This window comes from Cyrtonyx montezumae, unplaced genomic scaffold (assembly GCF_038088225.1).
Source record: "Cyrtonyx montezumae isolate F1298 unplaced genomic scaffold, pur_monq_1.0 scaffold_30, whole genome shotgun sequence".
NCBI classification, from domain to species: domain Eukaryota; kingdom Metazoa; phylum Chordata; class Aves; order Galliformes; family Odontophoridae; genus Cyrtonyx; species Cyrtonyx montezumae.
In genome coordinates this window covers 11594425-11618548 of record NW_027072035.1, presented here as the reverse complement: position 1 = coordinate 11618548, position 24124 = coordinate 11594425, and the positions used below count along the sequence as shown (strand labels likewise).

Sequence of the window (24124 nt, the reverse complement as noted above, 5' to 3'; positions counted from 1 at the left end):
GTGTAAGAATACAGGAAGTTGAAAGTTATTCCCAATAGTTGGCATATTTTCATCACAGTGATTCTTGGAGAGCCTAGGACAAAGTAAGAACAAAAATGCTTGGGTCAAGACAGAGACAGATTAAAAAGAGAGTAAGATGTTGAGAAACGAAAGCAAGTAAAAACACTCCTATCTTAGTTTCAACTGGGCTGATTTTTTTTTATTCAGTGTACAGTTTGATGCTGTGTTTTAGTTCTAGAAGAAAATCAAGGTTGATAACACACTGATAATTATATTTGCTGCTGAGCAGTGTTGTACAGAGCCAAGGCCATTTGCAGTGAAGAGTCCATGGAGCTGGGAGGGAACAGAATTAGGACAGCTGACTTAAACTGTCCAAATGATATTCCATACCATATGACATCATATGGAAGGAGTTTTGAAGGGAGTGGGAGTTCATCTTACCCTCGTCTGCTGCTTCAGGACTATCTAGATACCAGTCTGACAGTGGGAAGCTATTAACATCTGCATCACTTATTATATACATATATATACATTCATAATTTTTTTCATTTTCTCTATCTTAGTAAACCGTTTGATCTCAACCCACATGTTCTACATTTCTGCTCCCCCCCCCCCTCTGCTGAAGAAGAGGCCTCTCGGGAACAGACCTCCCTTTCCAAGGCTGTGTTTCTCGAGATCCACGCCGGCAGCTACAACCTCGCAGGACACCCGCTGGCGAGCTCAACCCGGACCTTTCGCAAGAGGGGCGGAGCTGCAGCCCCCGCTCTCCCGCCCCGCCCCACGCTGCCGCTCGAGGGCGGTGGTTGCGCCTGCTCGCTGCCCTCCCTGTCCCTGCCCACCGTGCCGTGCGTGCGTCCTGCGAGCGTTGTCAGCCAGCGGAGCAGACGGCGATGGCGGCGGGGTTGCGGTTTGACGGGCGGGTGGTGCTGGTGACGGGCGCCGGAGGAGGTGAGCTCTGTTGTCCCGCGAGGCCGGTGCCCTGCCAGTGCTGGAGGCTTGGCGGGGCCGGGCCGGTGCTGCCCGCCATCCCGCGGGGCGCGGTGCCAATGCTGCGCAGAGGTGACCGCGGTGACTGCGGGCAAACTGCGTCGGTGCTTTCTCCCCGACGTGCGGGCTTTTTCTTCGGAAGTGCCTTCCGATCCGCGTGCCGCTTCTTTCGGTTGCTGCCTCGGGCCTGGCGTCTGGCACCTGCACGCTGCCGTGCTGTTGTTTGTTTTTGGAACGAGCATCCGGAGAGCATCATGTCCAGCCTCGCTGAGAGCAGGTTCCCTACAGTGGGTTGCCAAGGAATGTGTCCAGATGGGTCCTGACGATCTCCAGAGAAGAACGCTCCTCAGCCTCTCTGAGCATTCTGTTCCAGTGCGTTATCACCCTCAAAGTGAAGAATTTCTTCCTTCAGATTAAACTACCTGTGTTCCAGCGTTTGCATGTTGCCACTTGTCCTGTGGCTGCACGCTACTGGGAGGAGCTTGGCCATATCCACTTCTGCACTTTAAATATTTATTTACATTGATAAGATTCCCTCTGAGTGTTGTCTAGGCTGTACAGCCCAGATCTTTCAGCATTTCCTCACAAGAGGTTCTCCAGACCCCATATCATCCTTGTGGCCCCCTGCTAGACTCTGTGGAATATTTCTTTCTTGAGCAGGGCAGCCCAGAGCTGGACTCAGTACTCCATGTGGCAAGGTAGAGAGAGGGGCAGGGTCACCTCCCTAAATCTACTGGCCATGCTCTTTTAGTGCACCCCAGAATACCACTGTCCTTCTTGGCCGCAAAGGCATGCTGCTGTCTCATGGTCAGTTGACCACATTGTCCACCACTGCACCCAGGGCCACCTTCCTCACAGAGCTCCCATATACAGCATGTCAGACACTGGTCCGTGCTGGTAGTACATGCAGTTATTCCTCAGGTGCAGGATCCAGTACATCTCCATGAACCTCATGAGTTCTGAAGAGTTGGAGGCGAAATGTGTTGTTGTTTTTAGTTTTGCATAATCCCCTGAGAAGATTGTCTGCGTACACTTTCCTGTTTATTTATTTTTTAATTTTATTTTAAATGTGCTTATTTCTGTGGCCTAGGTGATGTGCTGTTTTGGGGGTAGGGACCCTGAATAAGTAATCTTGTTGAAAGCAGTAAACCACTGATTTGTGTTGCTTGTAGGGGATGATGCTGAGAAAAATGAAGGCCTTGTTTTTGAGATGCCTCTCAGCTTTTACCAAGCCTATACTGATGTGCCTCTTCCTATGTACAAAAGTCACTGAAATAGAGGTCATGCTCTTAGAAAACCTAAACAAATGAGCACCTTTCTCAGTAACAAAAGTTCTAGAAAGTAGCATATGTAGCAAAAATTGCTTGTCTAAGTATGAATACCGTGACCTTTGTACTTCTGGTCTTTAGCTGCTTGTAAATGGTTTGTAAACAGAGAAAACTGTCCTTGGATGTTTATTTCACAAGAGTTTTTTATAAGTGGATGATTAAATCTAAGGAAAGGTAAATGGAAGCTCTATTAATGCTGGGTTAGTTCTTAGTTTGCTTCTGCCTGGTTTAAAGCATTGTTATTATTGTATTGCCCAGAGATGTGGTGGATGCCCCGTTGCTGGAGACGCTGAACACTCTCTGAGCTGGATGGGACTGTGAACACAGGAGAGTTGGAATAGATAGCCTTTAAGAAATCAAAATATCCTATGATTCAGTGATAGACTGCTGATTGCCTTGTTTGTTGACATTAGTTGTTTTGAATGGCAATGCACAGATAAGAGATGAAAATTTAACTAAGACATCAGCATCATGAGTTTGTTTCAAAGTGGCTCTTGTATTCACACACACAAGCATCTAAAAATACTTTAGTTTGCTTTAACTTTTGGGCAAATCCTCGTGCAGAATACATTGTACTTGCCTGTCACTCAGCACTGTCATTGTTTCTGCAATTTAAGCAAATTAATTTTACGTTGAGATTATTTTTTATTTTTAAATGCTCTGTTTTTCCTTGCCAGTTGAGAGCATGGGCACATAAAACATGGGCATGGTTTTGTATACTTCTCAGTTGCATGACTTTTCCAAAAAAAGTTCTTTTTTTGGGTGCTGTTTACGTCAAACAGTGTTACTCTTCCTTGCAGAGGCTCATAAGAGTCTTAAGAAAATTTACAAATTACAATTATCAGTTTGTTTCAAAACTGTCTAAAGTGCTCTGTTGTTTTTTTTTTTTTAATTTTGTTTTGTTTTGAGAGTAGTTTTGAATATGCTAGGAAGGGACAAATAGATACTGGTACATTCTGAGAAACCCTTTTATTTTATTTTATAATTTTTTGATTATTACTTTCTTTTTTGCCTGAAAATAGAGTGTCTTCATCATGGGTTTCAGTAACTTTTGATTGAGAGGGGAATAATGTCCCAGTGAGTAAATAATCTGTCACTACAAATAACTAATGTTTAACATGTCTAGAATCGAAATCAGAGCAAAAGTACAACAGTCTTGCTTATGTAGGTGAGGCAAAAAATTACATTCTGCCATAAGGCTAGGTGAAATATGTGTACCTGGCTAGCTGTGGTACTGAGAGGCTGCTTTGTACCCAAATACACGGAGGGGTTTTGTCAGTACATCTTCAGCTGCAGATTGGTTTGTAAAGTTCTTCAAGTCTTAAAGACTAACTTGAACTCTGGAAATCTATTAGATGTAATTAATTAACCTGAAACATCCCCTCCTGCAAGTTTGTGTCAAGACATTAAACTTTCTGCCTTCCCAGTGTATTTTTCCAAGAGGAACACAGAGACAGCAGCAGGCAGCGTTTCCTCATGGTTTTCCTGAGTGCAATAACAAAGAGTAATCATGGGCAATTTTTTTTTTCCTCTTGTCTGCCAAGAATTTATCTGCTTATTAACTTTTATGTTTTGAAATCGTGTGAAAGTTCAATTCCAAGGGGAAATACGATTTCACTTTAAACTTGCAGGATTTTTGTCTTGAAATGCTGCATTTTTCTCCATGCAGTGTATTTTTGTTTAGCCTTTTTAGAGTTACGCTTCAGGAGACAAACTGACACTTTTTTAATTTCTGCTTTTTTAAACCAGGTTTGGGCAGAGCATATGCTCTCGCTTTTGCCGAAAGAGGAGCATCAGTGGTTGGTAAGTTCTACCTTAACTAACTTGATCAAGACACTAGTCTTCACCTTTTCCCATGTCTGGCACTCAGCCATCCATGCCCTTTTTGACAGTAGACTTTCTTGTAGAATAGTTCTTTGTCTTTTGCTGTTTAGTTTCTGAGATTTATTTTTTTATGAAACAAGTTGCCTAAATGTGTCTAAGGACTTATCTTTGCTGGAAAGCCAAATTGAAGCAGATAATCATCCTGGCTTGAATTTCATCCAATATATACCAGTCTTTATGGTACCTTGTAGCCAGGGAGGATGTTATCACAGGTGAGCACCCTTCAGAAACTTCTAATATAACCATTTGGAAATGTGAATATGCATCTTCTGCTACCTTCTGCAAGGAGAGTTCTAATACATTAGAATGCCATACAGTACTTGTAGCCCTAGAAAGTATGATATATGCTGGCAGTGGCTATATTGTTTCTTTCTGCAGGAAGTGAAGGATGTACACACATAAGCGTGTCTTTTGTTGAGAGTTGTACTGCCTTTCAAAGACTAACTGAACATCTGTGTATAAATGTTTAGCACAAAATTATCCACTCTTCTTACACAGGATGTGATAGAATTATCTCCTGATCCTCACTGATCTTTCTGTAATGTCAAGTTAAAGACCACTGATACTGGGGACTAAATGCTTTGCCTACTCTAATGCGACACTTAGAACTGATATCGTTAACGCCTCACCTGAGTTCTGCTGGCTGTGTGTTCAAAACTGTCTATCAATTTTGTAATATACCTGTGCATATCAGCATGTTCTGTATTAAGTCTTCCTGCATTAGGCTGTGCATTTTTCTTTCTTTGACCCTTTTTGTGTCTCACTTCTTCTGGGCTTTAGCATTCTTTTTCACACATTTGGATTTTCTCCAGTGTTCCCATCTCTCTCTGAAGTGTAGCACACAAAACTAAATACAGGAATCTAGATGAGACCTTTTTGGTTTGAGTAATGGAGAATGATCTTGTTCCGTGACCTGCAAGCTATGTACCTCTTTAAATGTAGAATATTAAAAGGAGGAGAAAAGGGAACAGTAAAGATTTATTTTATTTTGTGAAGATACAGCACATTTACAGTTGTTGTTAAGCATCAAGACCAACAAGAAATGAATTTCACTATAGCTGCCTGCTTGAGAGCTTTGCAAAAGTTGGAAGGTACAGTGCTGAAGTTCACCACAACCAAAGACTGATGTTGCATATTAACCTGTAGTCAGGTCTGTTTGTCTGACAACTTCTTATTAAATCTGTTGCAACAATCTTGCAATTTTTTTTTTTTAAATTCTTTGGCCAAATCTAGTGTGCGTGAATTGTGTGAAGCGTTGGGACATACAGATGCAGCATACGGGTACAGTATGACTGCCATTAATGACGTGCATCCTTTCGTACAGAGCAGTCTGCAAACAGGGCAGCTAGCTGTGTCAGGTTGCCCTCCTGTCCCTCCAGGACCAAGATCTGAAGTCCCAAGGGCAGGCTCTTCTTTTGTTCAGACTCTTTCATCTATTCAATAATGAAGATTGCTAGTAACACTTCACCTACTGTGTTAAACAGGCATGCAGTCTTCCTAGTCTTGTTTACAGTTCCATCTGTAGCTATGGCAGTTTGACGACAGACCTGAATTAATTGCCTGTAATTGGAGTGCTATCTCAATCTTTGTTTTTGAAATACAGCAACACAGTGGGGTAGTCTGGACAAGGCAAGTAAGTTGTGTGCATGGTGGAAAGAAAAAAGAATAGTTGTTTCATGTGTTATTTTAAGAAGAAAAGTTAGTGTATATTATACTACTTTTTTTTTTCTTTCCCTATGAGCCAGTAATGTCACCTGCTCTTCTTCTCTAGTCATCTGAAATTCTCTGTAGGATCCAGAGCAGCAGATTTTATTTATACTGCTCAGAACTTCCACTGTGTTAACAAGATAAGCAGAGATATGACACTTTGAGTATTAACAATAAAAGATCAATATATATATAATTTTCTTTTTGCACAGTGAATGATCTTGGAGGTGACTTCAAAGGATTTGGCAAGAGCTCCTCAGCTGCTGACAAAGTTGTCAGTGAAATCAGAGCAAATGGAGGGAAAGCAGTACCCAATTATGGTATGTTGTTTTTCCAGACTAGTTTAATCATCTATCAATGTCCACAGTGGGCATCATTAAAGAAAAGTTCCACTGATTAATAAAGGACTGCTTCAAGTTTGCCAGTACCATATGAATGAAACAGGTGGACTGTGAGCAGGAACAAGGTGGCAGAGATGCTAAAAGAAAGGGCATAAACGTTTTTCTAGTTACTATTCGTTTAGCAATACTTTTTTTTATTATATGCTGTCTCAGTACTGGATCACTGGTAATCTGTCTACCTGTAGTTGTCAGAAGCAGAGTGGGTACAGACAGTTCTTACTAGTCTGGTTTGTTTATCTTTCAATGCCAAAGGCTGTATCATTAAGACTTACTGAGTGTGCTTTAGGCTATGTATGAGTGATGGCTAAATTCATTTTTTATTGAGGTTTTATACAATTTAGCTTCTCAGATCCATGGAATTAATATTCTGAAAGTGCAGTGTATCTAGCTCATTTACTTAAATTCACTTCTTTTTCTTTTCTTACAGATTCAGTGGAAGATGGTGAAAAACTTGTGAAGTCAGCACTTGAGGCTTTTGGGAGGATAGGTACGGTTACGTAATACTTGTTTTAACTTGTTTACGGGAGCAGAACCATTATAAATGCTGTGGTTAACAAGTGTATGAAGAACAGCTTGACATCAGTAGAACTAAAAAGCTCTTGATCTCCTTACGCTGCAGGGACTTGCTGTGCTGCATCTGCCATTTGCTGTTGTTGGTACTTTTTAGCACAGTTTTAAAGCTCAGCGTATTATTCATGTTTTTCTGTCCTGCAAAATTTTTGTCCTTAAATAATAATTAGTAGTTTCTGTTTCAAAGCGTATTGCACATCAGTTATTATAACTAGCTGCATAACAGTGAATAAATAGCTGAGCTGAAGAGTTAGAGAGGCTCTGTTGTATTGGGAGCTCTTTTTATGTGAAGATCAAAAGGCTCCAACAGAAATCAATAGAAAATATTTTGTCATCTGTAAAGAGACTGTTTTGCATATGATTACACTGGTTACCTGCGACGTTTTTGTAACTTCAGCCTATTCTTAATGGCTAAAATTTTTATATAGTCGAAGTTAAGAAGAGCCAAATTAAATACTTGATAAAAAGTTGTTCTTGATCCAAGTTATCATAGTGGCTCTGCAACTCTGTGGTGCTTCCAGCTTTTATTTGAGATTACTGTGGAAAGATGGTGGTACAAACTGTGTTACCTGGTGCACTGTGGAGTATAATATAAGCTGTAAAACTGAGCAGGAAGGCTGCATCCTGGAGGTTAGCCAGCACTTCTCATCTTTTCCTCTGTAAAACTCTATTTTGTTGTTAGGCTATGACTTGCCTGTACTCAAATTTTTTGTCTTTCCTTTATTACTATTTTCTTAACTGGAAGAAGCTGCTATGGAATTGAATGTAACATATGTGTGAGTTTTAAACTTTTCTATATGAGGTTGGTTGTTCTTTTGTTTATTTTTAAGAATTGGATAATGATACAAGGTTGTATTTTGTCAGTGCATTTGTTTAGTTATATTTCCTTTTTTTTTTTGCAGATATTGTGATAAACAATGCTGGGTAAGTAAACCTGAAGATACTGCCTGTATGATTGTGCAATGTCACTTTTGTGTAAACACTGTTTCATCTTTCATTTTTATTCTCCTAATTATGTTTTCTAGAATTTTAAGAGACCGTTCGTTTGTTCGCATAAGTGATGAAGACTGGGGTGAGTTGATGATCTTTGAAATGTACTTAATGTATTGAAGGTGGAAAGTACATCCTCTCTGCTTAGACAGGGAGAAAGAGAAGGGGGGAAAAATCTGTCTGTGCCAGATAAAAGAACTGCCTTTGCATTGAAAGTTTAGGTGTAAGTTGCTTGTGTCCAGCTGCCCTGTGTTTGACATGTAAACCAGATCTATAAGGCATAGTAGGTGGATGAATCTTGAAAAGGGAAGAAGAGCTCTAGCTGGTGCTCCTGTTTTCTGAGTTGTGAGCAGAATATATTCCTAGTGCCAGCACTGACTGAATTCTAATCAGACTTGGAAGACCTGAAACGAATGAGAAGGAAGAAAACTGATGTTCTAAGGGACAGGTCAGGAGAAACCCCCATTGAGGTGGTGGGTGTTGATAAAACATTGAGTGAAGTTATTTAAAGATGTCTTAGCTTCTGTAGAGCTTGTTCAAATGCAGAGGTTTTGGATGCTTATGAATTCTGTACAGGAAATCCCCATCCAAGAGGAGGAAAGCATGGTTGGCATATGCTCAGAGTGTGCTACACACAATTTGAGAAGGGAGTGCTGTTTGTCATAAGAAAAAAACAAACCATTTCAAATATGCAGATGAAATTGTAGTTTTATTAAATAATCACTAATTTATTCCTAGATATAATTCATAGAATTCATTTGAGGGGATCATTCCTGGTCACTCGAGCTGCATGGAATCATATGAAAAATCAGAAATTTGGCAGGTAAGACTTAATCTATCTTTTTTTTTTTTTTTTTTTGTAAACTAGGTAGCAGACTGATGCATGCTTTGAAAGTGAAGGATTTTCATGTCCTTTTCTTTTGCTGTCCCTTAGATGAAACAAAAGCTGTCTCAATAGAAGAGTGCTTTCTTTTCTGATCTCCTCACTCCTGTCTTTACAGTTTCTATCCACAGAAATGAATGTATCTTAGCCTCGAGCTGTAGTGTTTTAGAATTACCATTTTATCTCACTAGGACTCATTAGGAATGTGTATTAGATATATGCATGTTACTACAATTCTGGGAGATCCTTCTACTCTTCTTCCACTTGCTTGGAGATGACATCCAGAATAACTAGTTCTGTCAGCTTCCTAAAGATGGAGATGAGGCTGACTGGCCTGCAGTTGCCTAGTTCTTCCTCCTTTCCATTTCTGAAGACTGTAGTGGCATTGGCTATCCTCCAGTCTTCAGGCACTTCTGCCATTCTCTGTGTCTTTTCAAAGATGATAGAGAATATCTTGGCAGTCACTTCTGACAGCTCTGTCAGCATGTATAGGCGCACCTGTTGGGGTCCATGGATTTGCATATGTTGAATTTGCATAGATGATCTCTAATCAGATCCTCCTCATTGAAGGGGAAATCTTCCTTTTTCCAGACTCTCTCTTCCAGAGTTTGGGATTCCCAAGGGTCAGTCTCAGAGGTAAAGTCTGAAGCGAAGAAGTCACTCAGTAACTTCACCTTCTCAGTGTGCTTAGTTACTAGAGGAGCCACTTCATTCAGCAGCAGGCATTTTTCTTATTCTTAAAAGTCTTCCTTTTGCTATTAATATACTTAAAGAAGGCTTTCTTAGAATCATAGAATCACCAAGATTGCAAAAGACCTCTAAGATCATCCAGTTCAACTGTCCACTTGTTGACTTTGACCTCCCTGGCCAAATTTAATTCCAAGTGAGTCTTAGCCTTCCTTGGTGCCGTCTGCAAGTCATCTTGATAAAAATGAGTTAATACTTGTAAAGTTAATGCTTGTAATTTCTCTTTAGATAAAAAAAAATGACTTGTTGCCAGTGAAGCACACGATTTGATCTCAGAGATGCAGTATGTTTATATTAGTGTATAACTGATAAGGTGAAGATGTAGACAGTCCTGTGTTCTGTCTTATGAGAAGAAGTACAGCACAAAATTGACTTGTCTCAAAACAGCTATGTAGGTTGCTCTGAGAGAAAGGCTTCATATTTATTTCTGTGGAAGTGATAAGAGAAACAACGAATGCAGTAGTGCTATTTGACAGGGCATATGCTCAGCTACAGAACATGATTTTTCTAACATGGTCACCACTGTTAGCTGAGCAGTTTTGCCTGCTGTGAACCAGAGTCTGCATGTGGTGCTCATAGAAACCTCTACCAGCAGAAGAGACCTGCTCTTGCCACTGCTGAAACACACCACCCACCGCCTCGCTGTGCTAATAGCCACTGTTTGGTGTGCATAAACATTCAGGAAATGTCAATGGATGTCAGTGGCTGTCATTTTTTCTGCATGGTGGAGTTCAGTGAAAAAACTGCTTCCTATGTCAGAGCAGTTTTGTCAGACTGCCTCTCTGCTGCCATCTGTTGCATGGCAACAGCACGTAGTGGAATATTAGTGGGAAGTTTCAGCCTTTACTTCCATGTCACTTGACATGTCACTCTGACATCATGGGCCAACATAATAAAATAAGAGTCGTTACTTTTGGAGTGATCCTTGCATAAACTGGAAATGTTTTAGAAGTGTCTTGTGAGCAGTTAGGTCATCTCCATAGTAATGTTAAGGGGCAGCGAAAGGCAAGACTTTGCCATCTACTTCTTTTTAGGTAGTTAATGGACGTTAGGATTCTTAGAAAGTTTCTGTAAATTCTTTAATAATGTTCCTTCATGTGTTACCAAATGAATATTAAAGTGAAGGCATTTTCAGTGAAATAAGTTGTCCTGACCACTGAAGCCATTCGTTATTGATATCATAAAGTACAATTAGAGCAGGAAAAGAAAACACCTCTCAATATATCATAATCTACTGTAAGAAAGCATATATTCTAGTTTCATAATGTAAGTCAATATGACTTTCTTAGTTATTTGCTGCTTTGATAACTTAGGATTTGTCCAGTATTCTCCATCAGCCAAACATTAAAAAGGCATTTGTTTTGTTGTAAAAAATTGATTGATTCTTATTTCCACACTTTCATTTGCTGTCAAGAATTAAATAGTATGAAACAACATAATTTATTTTTCTGTTCCCCTAAGAATAATTATGACTTCTTCAGCTGCTGGAATATATGGAAACTTTGGTCAAGCCAACTACAGTGCTGCAAAACTTGGCCTTTTGGGTCTGTCAAACACGATTGCAATTGAAGGCCGAAAATACAACATCCACTGCAACACCATTGCCCCTACTGCTGGATCCAGACTGACCCAGACTGTCATGCCACAAGGTGAATTATTTAAGGTGTATGTGTTCAGACATTTCAGTGGACTGAAACATGACTAACATTCTTACGAGAAAAAGCAAATCCCTTGCGCTTAAGGAATTGCTGGTTCATTTCTTGTTGTCTTTGAACAGTCAGCCTACTCTGTTGCAAGGAACCCTTAATTTCTTCCACAAGAAACTTCTGTAATTCTCAAAAATAATTCCATGTTTCAAGGCTTTTTAGTTATGTTCTCTTCCCTTGTTTAAATAGTGGAAATACTTTTTTTATTAGTTATGGAATCACATGTGTGCATAGGCCATATGCACTTCCAGTTCTTTATGATCTACAAATGTCATTTTTTGCCCTTGTCACATGTGTACTCCTTTTTTTCATTATCAGCAGCAGTGATAATTAACTGAGTTGCCTAATACATTTTTCTGTATAGGGCAACATTGAATGCTTGTACAGGTTTTAACAAAACATTGTGCGTGATCACTAATATAGTCACTAATGGAGTATGCTGGGAGACATAGCTGTGTGTAAAGTGTGAATTTAGTATGAACAGACTGGTTTTTTACTTTGGAAATGACTGGAGAAGCAGAAAGAATTTGATGATGAGAAAACCTCTCTAAAAAGAAATTGCTCCCAGAATGTCTTCTTGTCAGCTTATTTCATCCCCCTGGTTCTTTTACCTAGTGATAGGCAGTTCACAGACACCAAAATGATTAAATTTTTCAAACATAAGATAGGGAAGAGTTAGTAAACATAAGATAGTGTGCATATGTATACGTTGTACTGAATGCACTGTATGTTGTATGTATTTTGCATATATTGGATACATGATTTTGTTTCACTAATTAAGTTCTGTGCAAAGTATCTTGCCATAGATCTAAGTAGTTCAAGTTGATCAGAAAATATGATGTCACTATAGGCTCCTGGTGCCACTTAGAGAGGTGCTGAATTGTTAAGCTAGCAGCCATGAGCTCTTGAAGCTTAAAGAAGTGTTCAGCAGTTACAGTTCCTGAAAATTTTTACATGGAGTATTAAATCCAGCTCCTAATCTTCTTCCTTAGTCATTTTAAGAAGTGTAAGCTAATTAGGTCTCCCTGTAAGATACCTAAAGCTCTGATTGCTAATTCCATACTGAGCTCTCTCATTTTAAAATATTTTCACACATCTTGTAAAATTAACCTTGTAATTGTAGTACTTTCCTGTTATCTATTCTGAGTCATCTGCAAGCAGCTATACTGTAGTGCAACAACAGCTGTCCATGTTTAGTTTGGTCCATTCAGTTTTGTTAATGCTGGGATGGTAAGAGCAGTTTGCCTTTTTTAATTATTATTATTGTTATCTCAACAGGCTGTCAGCTGTTCCTTAATTTATTTACTGGTTGACTAGTAGGCTAGTAGCATTAGTGATGACAGTCTAGTGCTAACTTCTGGATTTTGTGTGGTGTGGTGTACCATACATAAGCAAAAACTACAGATTTTGTGATACATTTAAAAACCTCCATATCAAATGCAGTTGCGTTTCCTGTTACCCATGTGAAACCCGTAAAACTAGTGTTACTTAGACTTGTTAAAGAAGTGTAGGTAATGCCGAACTTTTCCAATTCCTCATTTGCAGGATATATGGGCAGAATATATGGTTAGAACTGCCTGGACAACCAGTTTTGGTCCATGGCAATTTCTCCATTTTCAGAGTGTTTTCTTTTGTGCCAAATGACCATGTAAATAATAATAATAATAGTAAATCATTTGATATATAAAATTAGCAAGGTTGATAATTCCCAATGTCTTATTGAAAGATTCTGGCATTTCAAAATTGAATGTTTCTCAAGTAGCAGATGCAACTGTTCTCATTATCTGTAAGTTATAAATCACTAGGAAATTGAAAGGGTAATTGCTCAGGTACATGTCTGTCTGGTTTATGTCTGGCTGACTTGTACTTGTTTTAGGTTGCTGATCAGCTGGAAATTTAGGAAAATTTTTGGTCTTGCAGCCTGGGGGTTACAGTGCTCCCAGCATTTAGATGCTCTTTTTTCTGTCTGGCTCAGAAACACTATGGTTTGGTTTGGCGATATATGCTCAGTTGTCCATGTTGAATGATTTTTCACCGAATCTTCAAGTATTTGGTTTAGATCACCCTTTCTTTTTATGGCTCTTTATGTTGATTAAACTCTCTTTATCTTTGCTCTTCATTAGAAGGTGCTAAGGAAGAACAATTCGTTGAAATCATAGTTTTTCTGTTTTACAATATCTCTTTCTCCAATTTGTTCTAGATCTCATTGATGCATTCAAACCAGAGTACGTTGCTCCATTAGTTCTTTGGCTTTGCCACGAGACATGTATGGAGAATGGCAGTCTCTTTGAGGTAATAATTTTTCTTTTTCCTCCTCCCTCCTACAACCCTGCCAGCTGAAAATCAGTCTTTTTTTTTTGCTTGTGCAGTCATAACTTGTTTGCTGAAACTAAACTGTCCAGTGAGACACTACATACAAACACAGACAGAAGCATTCAACAAGTTGTTGTTTATGATAGATGTCAGTAGCAACTCTGTCAAATTCTGGAGAGTGCCCAAATTGTTACTGATTGATTTTTAAAATTCTTATTGTAACCTTGTATGTTTGAAAAGATAGCAAAGCTGCCACTTCACAACAAAGTTTGTATTTTTGTATATCATTCAAACATAGAAATAAACTTGCAGGAAGGATGAATTAATTATGGATTGCATTATAAGTACTGCCATCAAATGTTCTTGAAATCTTGTGTTTCCTACATTCTCTTATTTGAACTATTAAATGCAATTAATGATAGCTTGAAAATAGTTTGTTCTGAAGAAGAGTTCTGTTTCCCTACATCATTAAAAGTTTGTGTAGTGAAGTGATAAGCTGATGACTTTTGATTTATTTTTTTTTCTTTTGGCAGGTGGGAGCAGGGTGGATTGGAAAATGTAAGTACTTTTTGTTCAGTTTCATTTTATTTTTGATTTGACAACAAATATCTACTAACTTTTGCAGTGCATCTCTGCTCTAAATAGTTCTGTTTTTTTGTTAGCATTTTGAGGGAATTGTTTTAAGTAGAAGTTAAAAATTACACAATGCATGGGGGAACATGGTAATTTAAGAAAGTGTTCTAAAATACTTTAAGCTGTTTAATGGTAATTAGCAATCTACCTAAATAACGTTTAATTCTTGGTTAATTGTGATCCAAGGAGTATGTATCTTTGCAGAAATGATTTCACATTAGTCTTAACAATTTATCTCAAATTGCAGTATTAAAATATGGCTTCAGGCACTGTTATTGGCTGTTGATATTAACATTTTTCATATGTAACAGATGACTCTTGCATTTTCTATATAGTTTTTCAGGGCTTTCCTAAAAAAATTCCTAACCAGCACATCTTTTCAAAAAATGATGTCAGAAAAGAATGTAGATGCACACTATCCACGTTTCACTAGATAGAATTCTGAAACTGATCTAATATTTTAAATGATCGGCCCATTTTTGGCTTTAACAGAGTTTAAGGTCACTGCTGTTACTTTTCTAAATATTAATGAAAACCAGCGAGTCTTTTTATTCTGTTTTTTTAAGTTAGACTGGAGTGTCTTGTCTTGAAAGTAGTGGTCTTGAGGAAGAGTACTTTAAAGAGACTAAATGGCTTTTTGCTTCTTACCATGACAACCGGCTTGAGCCCTCTGATCAATGTCTACTGTTTCTACCCTTTTGATTAGTGCGCTGGGAGAGATCCTTGGGTGCTATTGTCAGAGGAAAGGATCAGCCCATGACTCCTGAAGCAGTGAGAGATAAGTGGGAGAAAGTTTGTGACTTTAATAATGCCAGCAAACCAAGAACTATCCAAGGTAAATGAAATTCTAACAATCTAGACAGTTAAAGCAAACAAGCTTTGAAATCAGTACTCTTTTTAACATGTACCAACTAAGACATCAAAAAGCTACAAAACGAATTCTCTTGTAAATGTATAATATTAACTATTTACTGCTTCAGAGTAGTAAAATCTTTTAAAGGAAGCTTTCGTATTCTTGCTTGTATAATTGAGACAGATGTAATGTTACTGTCGTTTTATGTATTACAGCCAGATGGGAGCTAAGGTTTTGTTTGATTGGGCACAAAAAGATGTAGTAAGCAATGTAACAGAGAGGTCATACATTCTTTTTGGTTCTGAAATCTTTGTTTCTGGTAGACTTTTCCATTCCAAAAAGCTCTGTGGTAGGTCTAAAAGCAGTGGTATAAACAGTAAAGAAGTTTTTCATTTTGACTCCAGTTCTTGAACAGCATCAACGCCTTTGCTAGTGATGATGACAAGTGTGTGTGTCTTCCAATCCTTTGTATCCTTTCTGTTTTTTTCCTTATTTTTCCTTCCTGCTGTTGTTTCTGTTTTATGCCAAAATGACTCTGTTCTTTTTTTGTTACTGTAGTTGCTTTGCTTTCAACTTCCACACTGTGCCTTCCTTGTCCTACACGTCTGTTTAAATTTAGTTTGGATGGTTTATTTTTGATTCTCAAGGTGTTACCTTCACCTTTCGTTAATATGAGTTAAATTGTGATTGCTTAATTATTATACCTGTCATTATTTAGGCCAAGAATTGAGTGTTTGTTAAATTAGGAAATGCCACTGTGTACGTTTTTGGGGGATAAGTGGAAAAGGCATCCTGTGTGCAATGCCTGTTGAATGTCAGAGGTACTTAGGTTACCGGAAAGCTCAGTAGATGTTTAAACTGTTGGTCTTGAAGTCTGCTAGTGGTTTCAACAAAACTTAAGGGATGTGATTTTAGCTGTCTAAAACAAAACTAGAGCTCTCCTTTCTCTCATGTCTTGCTGGAGGAATATAACAAGTCATACAGTGGTTCACGTATCAGCATCCTGTTTTCACTGATACCCCACTGCAGACATCCCATTTCCAAGTGTATGTGAGGTTATAAATGTTAGATTTCTTGCTATGGAACCGCGTTCATGAAAATACCACTCCAACTTTATAATTCTGATCTGTTGTCCAACCTGTCACATGTACTTCATTAATTTTATGATTTGCAAGCCAAAAATAAGTTGAGAAACAGTTGTTGAGAATTTGTTCTGAAAGTTAATTTAGCCTAAGCAGATACACTTCTTGTTGCAGTATGGAAGGCGAATGTGGCAAGACTTCGGGCTTCTGAAGTATAGTGGGTTTCTGCAGTTAGGAAATAGCTTTGTTAGTGTGTCTCCTACACAGTGTTCATGCATTAGCTTCTGTTTTGTTATTAATTTAGACTAAAATATAGTGTTGTCATTTCAGTCGCATCAAGCTTAAGGTACAGCAAGGATGAATTATATATAGAATTAACACTAGATCCTTACAAGAATTAGCAGAAGGGTTGAGCAAAATCCTGAAGAGTTTGTCTGAATAGACTTAAATTTTCAGTTTTATAAGTTTTTCATAGTGTTAGTATTTCAATGTTATTGTTTGAAAGCCTTAGACCATTAAATAAGAGAATGTAATTTGAGTACTTGCTTTAAAAATTAAAAGTTGCAGTACCTCATGTATGCAAGTTAAAAGCTCTTTCAGAAGATTCAGTTAAGTAATTTGACACTGGGAAGAGCAATAATGTATTAACCATTACGTATAATTATAAAGAAAAAATGCTAATTAGATAAACTGTTTGCCTGTAATATAACAGAAAAATTGAATATTAAGAGATAAAATCTTAACTTAAATTTGGGCATGTTGCTAAGATCAATTTGAACCTTAATTCCTTGAGATTTTAAAAAACTAGGAGCATTCTGTGTTGTTGTTGTGAAAAATAACTTCTCCTACACCTTTAATTAATAACTAAATACTTTGATTAATTTAATAACTTTTTAAATATAAAGCTTTGTTTTCTTCCAAGTATAAAGGAAAGCCTTTCTCATAAATAAATTAAGGACTCCAGGTGTAATGTATCATGCATCTTAGAACACCGTCTATCTAACATTCATTTGTTGTTTAGCTAGATTATGTTCATAGTTGTGTACTTCAGCTGAGAGTGTTCTGCTAAGTCTGAATACTGGAAGAGCTGTCTCATCTTTGTGTTTTAGTGGTGGTCTTTTAAGAAGCAAAATCATTGGATTATTTTTCTTAAAGCCAGTATAAGTAGAAAGATGGAATTCTGTTTCTACATTTTTTTAGCTTTAGGCATCTCTTCAATTTGTAGACTTAATTTGTTCTCTCAGCATATAAAGTGTATTAGTAAAAAAATCTTATGAAGAAGATTTGTATAGGCTTTGTGCTATTTTAATTTATAGAAAATAGCCGATTGTCACTTGATTTGACAGTTGTTTGATAATTAAGTAGGTTTTGAATTTTCTGAGTTACCTTAGTAATGGGTTGAGTAAAGCACATCTTTGTAGAGCACCTGCTGATTGTGCAGTGTAAGTTTGCACCAGCTCCTTTCCTTACCTTTTAAAGGTGGTACATGGGTAACTGACTATGCCTGTCATTTCACTCTGCTTTTGATGCCTCAGGTGTCTTTGTTCTCTTTAGTTCTTCCCTAAGCTTTACAAGCTTAGTCCTTAATGTACGTGAAGCTGTGTCAGTTTCTCTGCATTCCCAGTTTCACATATAGTCCTGTTAACTAGCAAAAGATGTGATTACTTGCATAATCCCTAAAAAGTGTCTTTGTAATGCAGGAAAACCTGAGAACAAATATCTTTTTAAATTTATTTTTCCATTAACAAGCTATATGAGAGTTTAACTATTAGGAAGGCAAAGAAATGGAAGAATCAGTTTTCCTGATTCTCCCACCTTTTCTTCACTAATATTGAAACGTGACTATATATGTAACCCAAATGAAAATGTCACTGCATCTGAGGCAGCAGTGAATCTGCAGTGTCTTGTGTCAGAGCTTTTTCCTGATTCGGATGATGATGTTATTTCACTAATGATTAAACTAAACTCATATTTTTCAAGCTTATTTTACCAATTCAGAACAAGATCAGTAGCCATTCAAGAAAATAAGCAGAGCATAATCAAGTCCCTAGGGTTGGAACATAGAATTAAGTTATAGTGACTTTCCTCTTTCCTGTGTGTCAGACAAGCCACTGTAACCACCTCTGTGTAATGCTCTCAGGCAGCAACAGTTGTGAAATAACATGGCATGGCTTAGCTTGTGCTAGAAAATTATTGATGGGACTCACTTGCAGCTGGCTCTTGGAGGTCTCAAACTCCTGTGTATGAGTAGAAAACTGTATTAGATATGATACAGAAGCTTTTGAACGTGTGGTCACCTGTAGTGGGTAACAGTTGCACATTGGTGTATTGGCTCTTTCTGCTAGTGCTGGTCAGTTTCATCCTGCTGTGCAGAGTCAAAGGTTAAACTGCTGTGAGACAGGTGAAAGATAATTTGTGTTGCAGATTGTACACTATATACAGTACAGTGCAGTATGTGTTGCACAAATTAGTGCATTGGGTTGTTTTTTAGGAAAACAATGACTTCTCTATGTTGTATTCTCTGCCACTCTTATGAGGCATTTTTTTTTTCTCTCAGTGCCTCAGTTTTTACCACTCTTGTGAAAAAGTGAGCCATTTTAGCTAAATCTAGCATCTTGGTGGTCTTTAGAATGCTCTTATGTTTATGCGTGTTTTTTATTCTCCTGGAGGCTGTCTAGATGCTTGAGTATTCTCACCAGCTGGCACATTTGAGAGGCTATTCTTTGGTACAAAGTAAATTAATCTAAAACACATAGAAGGTGTACCACTCTGTAATTTCTTTCTCCCTGTTTTACTTCAGTACTCAAAATGAATGTACATCAGGACAATATGAAGATTACTGGCAAGTCCTTAACATGTGTACAAACCATCCTTATCAGTGCATTTGTAGTGTTCAATTTCTATCAAGCTGTTAGCCCATAACGATGTACCTAATCACAACCTTTGTACTTCTTATTGCAAAAGGTCTAATTTACGGTATCTTTTAAGGTGTAACTGCCTCAAAGGACTGATATCTGATCAGCTACTAGAATTTCACTGTAAATCTAGTGCTGAGGTGGTAGTTCTGCTTGTTAAACCAGGCAACAGAATTCCACTGAAGACTGAAATGAATTAATGTGTTGATTTGCTTCAATTTCATGCTACTCTTGCAGTCTGTGGAAGACAAAAGTAGTATAGGTAGGGTTCTTAACTGGGAAAGTTCTGTATTACAGAATCATTGAGGTTGAATAAGAGCACTAAGATCATACAGTTCAAATGTCAATCACCACCACCCATTAAACCATGTTCCTCAGTGCCGCACCTATACATTTCTTGAACACATCCAGGGACAGTCCACTATTTCATTGGGCAGCCTGCTCCAATACCTTATGAATTTTTCTGAGAAGAATTATTTTTCCTAATGTCCAGCCTGAACCTCTCCTGGTGCAACTTAAGGCCATTACATCTCATTATATTGCTAGCCACCTGGAAAAAGTGGCCAATTTCTACCTTGTTAGACTCCTTTCAGGTAGTTGCAGAGCTCAGAGGTCTTCTCTGAGCCTCCTCATCACCAGACTAAACAGTCCCAGCTTCCTCAGCCACTCTTCATAAGACTTTTGCTTCTAACCGTTCACTAGCTTAATTATTCTCAAATGTGCTTCAGTCATGGACGTCTTTCTCATAGTAAGGAGCCCAAAACTGAACACAGTACTAAAGGTGCACTCGCCAGCACTGAGTGCAGAGGGATGATTACCTCCTTGCTCCTGCTGCCTGTCCTGTTTCTGAGACAAGCCTAGATCCCATTGGTCTTCTTGTCTGCCTGAGCAAACTGTTGGCACATGTTCAGTTAGTAGTCAACTAACACTCCTGTGTCCCTTTTTTCCATGAACCTTTCCAGCCACTCTGCAGATTTAGTAGTTTAGTGGGTAGGGATGGTGACAGGAGGATGGTTGGACTAGATGATCTTGTAGGTCCTTTCCAACCTAATGTACTTATGAACCTATGAACCTATGACTGTGGTGTTGCGTGGAGTTATTGTGACCAAAGTGCAGAACACTGAAACGTAAGCATGTTGAACTTCATCCATTGACCTCAGTCTGTCAATCCAGCCTGTACAGATTCCTCTGTAGGGCCTTCCTACCCTCAGATAAATCAATGCTTCCTCACAACTTGAAGTCACCCGTGAACGTAGTGAGGGTGCACTCAATCCACTCATCCAGATCATCAGTAAAGATACTAAACAAGGCTGGCTTCAGTACTGACTCCTGATGTGCATCGCTTGTGTCTGATGGTTGCCAGCTGGATTTACCTCCATTTACCACCACTGGCTGTGTCCACCCCTCCAGCTACTTTTTTAACCCAGCAAAGACTATGCTTGTCCAAGTCACGGTCTTCTCCAGGAGAGTACTCAGGGAGACAGAGTCAAAGGCTTTACTAAAGACTAGGTAAAATATTTCCACAGCCTTTTCCTCATCTTCCAGGAGTGTCACTCAATCATAGAAGGAAAGCGGGTTTGTCAAGCCAGACCTGACTTTCGTGACCCCATGCTGGCAAGTCTTGATCCCCTTATTGTCCCACATATACCCTGTGATTGCATTCAAGACTATATACTTCATATTGTAGTAATTGAGGTAAAAATATTATCATTTTTTATTTCCTTTTTCTGAAAGAATTTTACTGCCTGTATTTGGTGATATTCTAATGGTATACCTAAACTTTTCAGGCAGCTCCAATGGACATCTTCTACAAGATGTTTTCATAGTAAAAGATGAAACCAGTCGTATAATATAACGTGCTTTTTACTGATATCTCACTGAATCATGAGATATAACACACTTTCTACTGGTATCTCTCAAGAAACTTGTGTGCAGAGCCATAGACATATATGTACTGTTTGTTTTAATGTGTGTCATTGCATGAGAAATGTATGCTTGCAAACAAACCTGTGTAGAGAGTGAAAGTTATTTTTCTGTGTGGAAATGGGTTGTGGACATGAGAAGTTGGTGAAATGTTTCTTCTTCCTTGGGGAACAAAGCTGTGTTCTGAAGATTTTGAAGTGATGTGGAAGCCTTTTTTTAGTCAGTGCAGGAAAGGCAGAAACTGCCTTGCTTTGCTCAGCGTTTCAATATTGCTTTTCTCTTGTGTGCAATGAGTTTATGTGTGTGTTCTCATGTCATAATATAAAAATGCTTGTGCACAATGCTATGACCATTAGCAGGAATGGTGCCAACTGTAAATTTCTTTATTGCATGAATGTTTTAATAGAGATTTGCATCAGAAATAAAATATCAGTGAGTCTGGGAGGCAAGAAATAGTTTGCAAAATCAAGATTACGGAAGAGAGAATTCAGTTAGCTGGCAGGATATTTAGGGGGAGATCAGTGAATGGAGCAAGTTGGTGGTAGCCTGACACCATGCAAGTCAGTCTGAGAATAGGAATTTTGAAATGAACTGTGTCTGTCTCCAAGGTAAGAAAAGCTAAATAGTGATTTTGTGTTCATCTGTTTTGAATACTGCTTGCCCACCTATCCAGTTCTTTCTAATGCAAGAAAGGCAGAATGAAAAATACTGATCTTAGCCATACTGAGTTATGAGGACCCAGGTGAGGAAAGCTGGTCTTGATGCTTTACCAGTACTAGAACTAGGTTCCATGCATCATATTTTTGTAATCTTGACATTAGCCATGCCTCAGTTGGTGGGGTTTTTTGTTGTTGTTTTGTTTTGTTCTTGTCTGTAGGAAAGAAATCAGCCACCAGGAGATGTGACCTGTTACCTTTATGACAAATATTAGAATATCAACAGTACTAATTTATAGATGGTCACATTTAGACAGTTGAAAAATAGTAATTCTTAGTATCTTCTTAGTACTATTGTTCAGGAATTAAATTAAAGTATATACTGTTGGTGATTTTTCAAGCACCAGGTCTCATAGTTTATTATTCAGAGCAGACCTGATGGAGCAGATTTTCCTGGTCTTGTCTGAAATAGAGTTAATTTTCTTTGCAGAGGCTCATATCGCACTGTTTTGGATTTTTTTTTTTTTTATGAAAGCAGTGGTGATAATTCACCAAAATTTTACTTTCCTGTAAGCTGTCCTAGCACAGAGACTTTTCTGCTTCTCATGCTACCCTAAAAGTGAGGGGCTGGAGGTGCATGAAAAGCTGGGGGGAGACAGCACGAGTACAGCTGGCCTAAAGTGACTAAAGGGATGACAGACACACTTAGCAACAGGAGATGGAGGCAGAGAACAGAGTGGGTGGAAGGGCAGGGGTAATGTTTGAAGTGACGGTGTTTGCTTTCCCAAGTAACCATTTCACATGGTGAATCCTGCTTTTCTGAAAAAGGCTGAATATTTGCTTGCTTATTGGAGATGGTGAATAAATTTCTTGTTTCACTTTGCTTGCGTACACAGCCCTTGCTCTATCTATCTATCTATCTCAGCACATAACTCTCCCTTTCTACTAGGAAAGGGAGTGAACAAAATGATACTCTCTGAGATTAAAACTACTACATGTGTGTAGACACCATTTACCATCAGTAAGTGTCTGTAGAAAACAGCACTGTAGTCAATTTGCAGGTATGTACTTTTATTTAAAAATAAACTGAGAAGCTATGTCTTATTTGCTGTCATGTTTGTTGTGTGTGTAATCAGAGTATCTCATTTCTGTCTGATTTCAAATGTGTTTTTATTTTCTTTAATTCCTTTCTCTAGAATCTATAAGTGTATTGAATGATGCCCTAAGCCAGATAGAAGCACAAGGAGGTATATCTATGAATTCCACAAACTCTAGATCAGTGGTTTCTTCAGCTGTTGACACAGTGAGTACCTCTGTCTACCAGACATGCTTTAACATAGCTGAAAACCTTGAGTATAAACCCTTCTTTTGTTAGTGAATACCTTCTTTTTTAGCTTACTGTCTGCAGAATGAAGGGTGTGAAGTGTAGAAGCAAAATAAGAAACTTTAGTGGATTCCAGTTTTCGTTTTCATTATCAGTTGAAGAACTGAGGCTAAATAGACTGAATAATGTGGAATGCAAATGCTTGTAAATCCTGTGAGCCTCTTTAATTAGGCATTGTTCTGACAAGAATCACCAAATATCTCAAGTTGAAAGAGACCCATGAGGATCATTGAGTAGAACTGCAGGCCCACAGAACCACCCAGCACTCAAACCCTATGTCAGTGAGTGAACACTAACTCTGGGAGTATGGAGCCACGACCACTGACTAATGTGGGGAGCCTGTGCACCCCATGCCCACCACCCTCTGGTGAAGTACCTTTTCCTAACACCCAACCTGACCTCCCCTGGTGCAGCTCTGTGCTGTTCTCATAGGTCCTGTTGCTGTCACCAGAGAGCAGAGATCGATGCTGCCCCTCTGCTCCCTGTGATAAAGCTGGAGGCAGAGGACGTGCACTAGGCTATGCACTTTTAGTCTGTCTCCTTCTTAAAATATAGCTAATTTTTCCTTTTCTGAATTTTATTAGTATTAACTATTCCATTGACTGTCTTAAAAAAAAAAAACAAAAAAAAAAACCCACAAACTCTTGCACATTGCAGGGTGCAGAACCATATGAAGTTTTGCCATTTATTCATGAAGTAAACTGCTAGCAGTAAGATATAATGCAATATAGAAGGGCTGCTTGTTCTGCAACAAAAATAATGATGTGTTGGAGTATCTGTTGCTCATACTTTACCTTTACATGCAACTTTACTTGTAATTAAATGCTCAGACATGAATTTTACTTCATATAGAGGGAGTGTAAATGCAATCCTAAGAATAATGAAGTTTTATTTTACTCTGATTTCTAATTTTCAGACAAGCTTTGTTGGCCGGGAGTTAACTACTAAGGTGTATAAATATACTCACTTGGAGCCCATTCTGTATGCTCTTGGTGTGGGAATGTCAACTAAAGATCCAGATCACCTGAAATTTCTCTTTGAAGGAAGTGATGAGTTCTGCTGTTTACCTACCTTTGGAGTCATTCCAGCTCAGACTTCAATGTTTGAAGGCATTCCTTCTCTTCCAGGACTAAACATGGATCTCACAAAGGTATGGAAGAGC

At 38.5% G+C, this 24124-nt stretch overlaps 1 protein-coding gene across 1 annotated transcript in view; it reads left to right on the top strand.

The window, feature by feature from the left end:
* Positions 1 to 845: 845 nt before the first annotated feature.
* Positions 846 to 24124, top strand: part of HSD17B4 (hydroxysteroid 17-beta dehydrogenase 4) — a 58308-nt gene continuing 35029 nt past the window's right edge. The window contains exons 1-13 of the mRNA XM_065744292.1: positions 846 to 948; positions 4065 to 4118; positions 6119 to 6226; positions 6735 to 6794; positions 7780 to 7801; positions 7903 to 7949; positions 8606 to 8690; positions 10959 to 11146; positions 13404 to 13495; positions 14050 to 14074; positions 14856 to 14984; positions 22775 to 22881; positions 23879 to 24112. Coding sequence (XP_065600364.1) covers positions 891 to 948; positions 4065 to 4118; positions 6119 to 6226; positions 6735 to 6794; positions 7780 to 7801; positions 7903 to 7949; positions 8606 to 8690; positions 10959 to 11146; positions 13404 to 13495; positions 14050 to 14074; positions 14856 to 14984; positions 22775 to 22881; positions 23879 to 24112 — 1209 coding nt within the window. The 5' untranslated portion in view covers positions 846 to 890. The remainder of the gene's footprint in view (positions 949 to 4064; positions 4119 to 6118; positions 6227 to 6734; positions 6795 to 7779; positions 7802 to 7902; positions 7950 to 8605; positions 8691 to 10958; positions 11147 to 13403; positions 13496 to 14049; positions 14075 to 14855; positions 14985 to 22774; positions 22882 to 23878; positions 24113 to 24124) is intronic.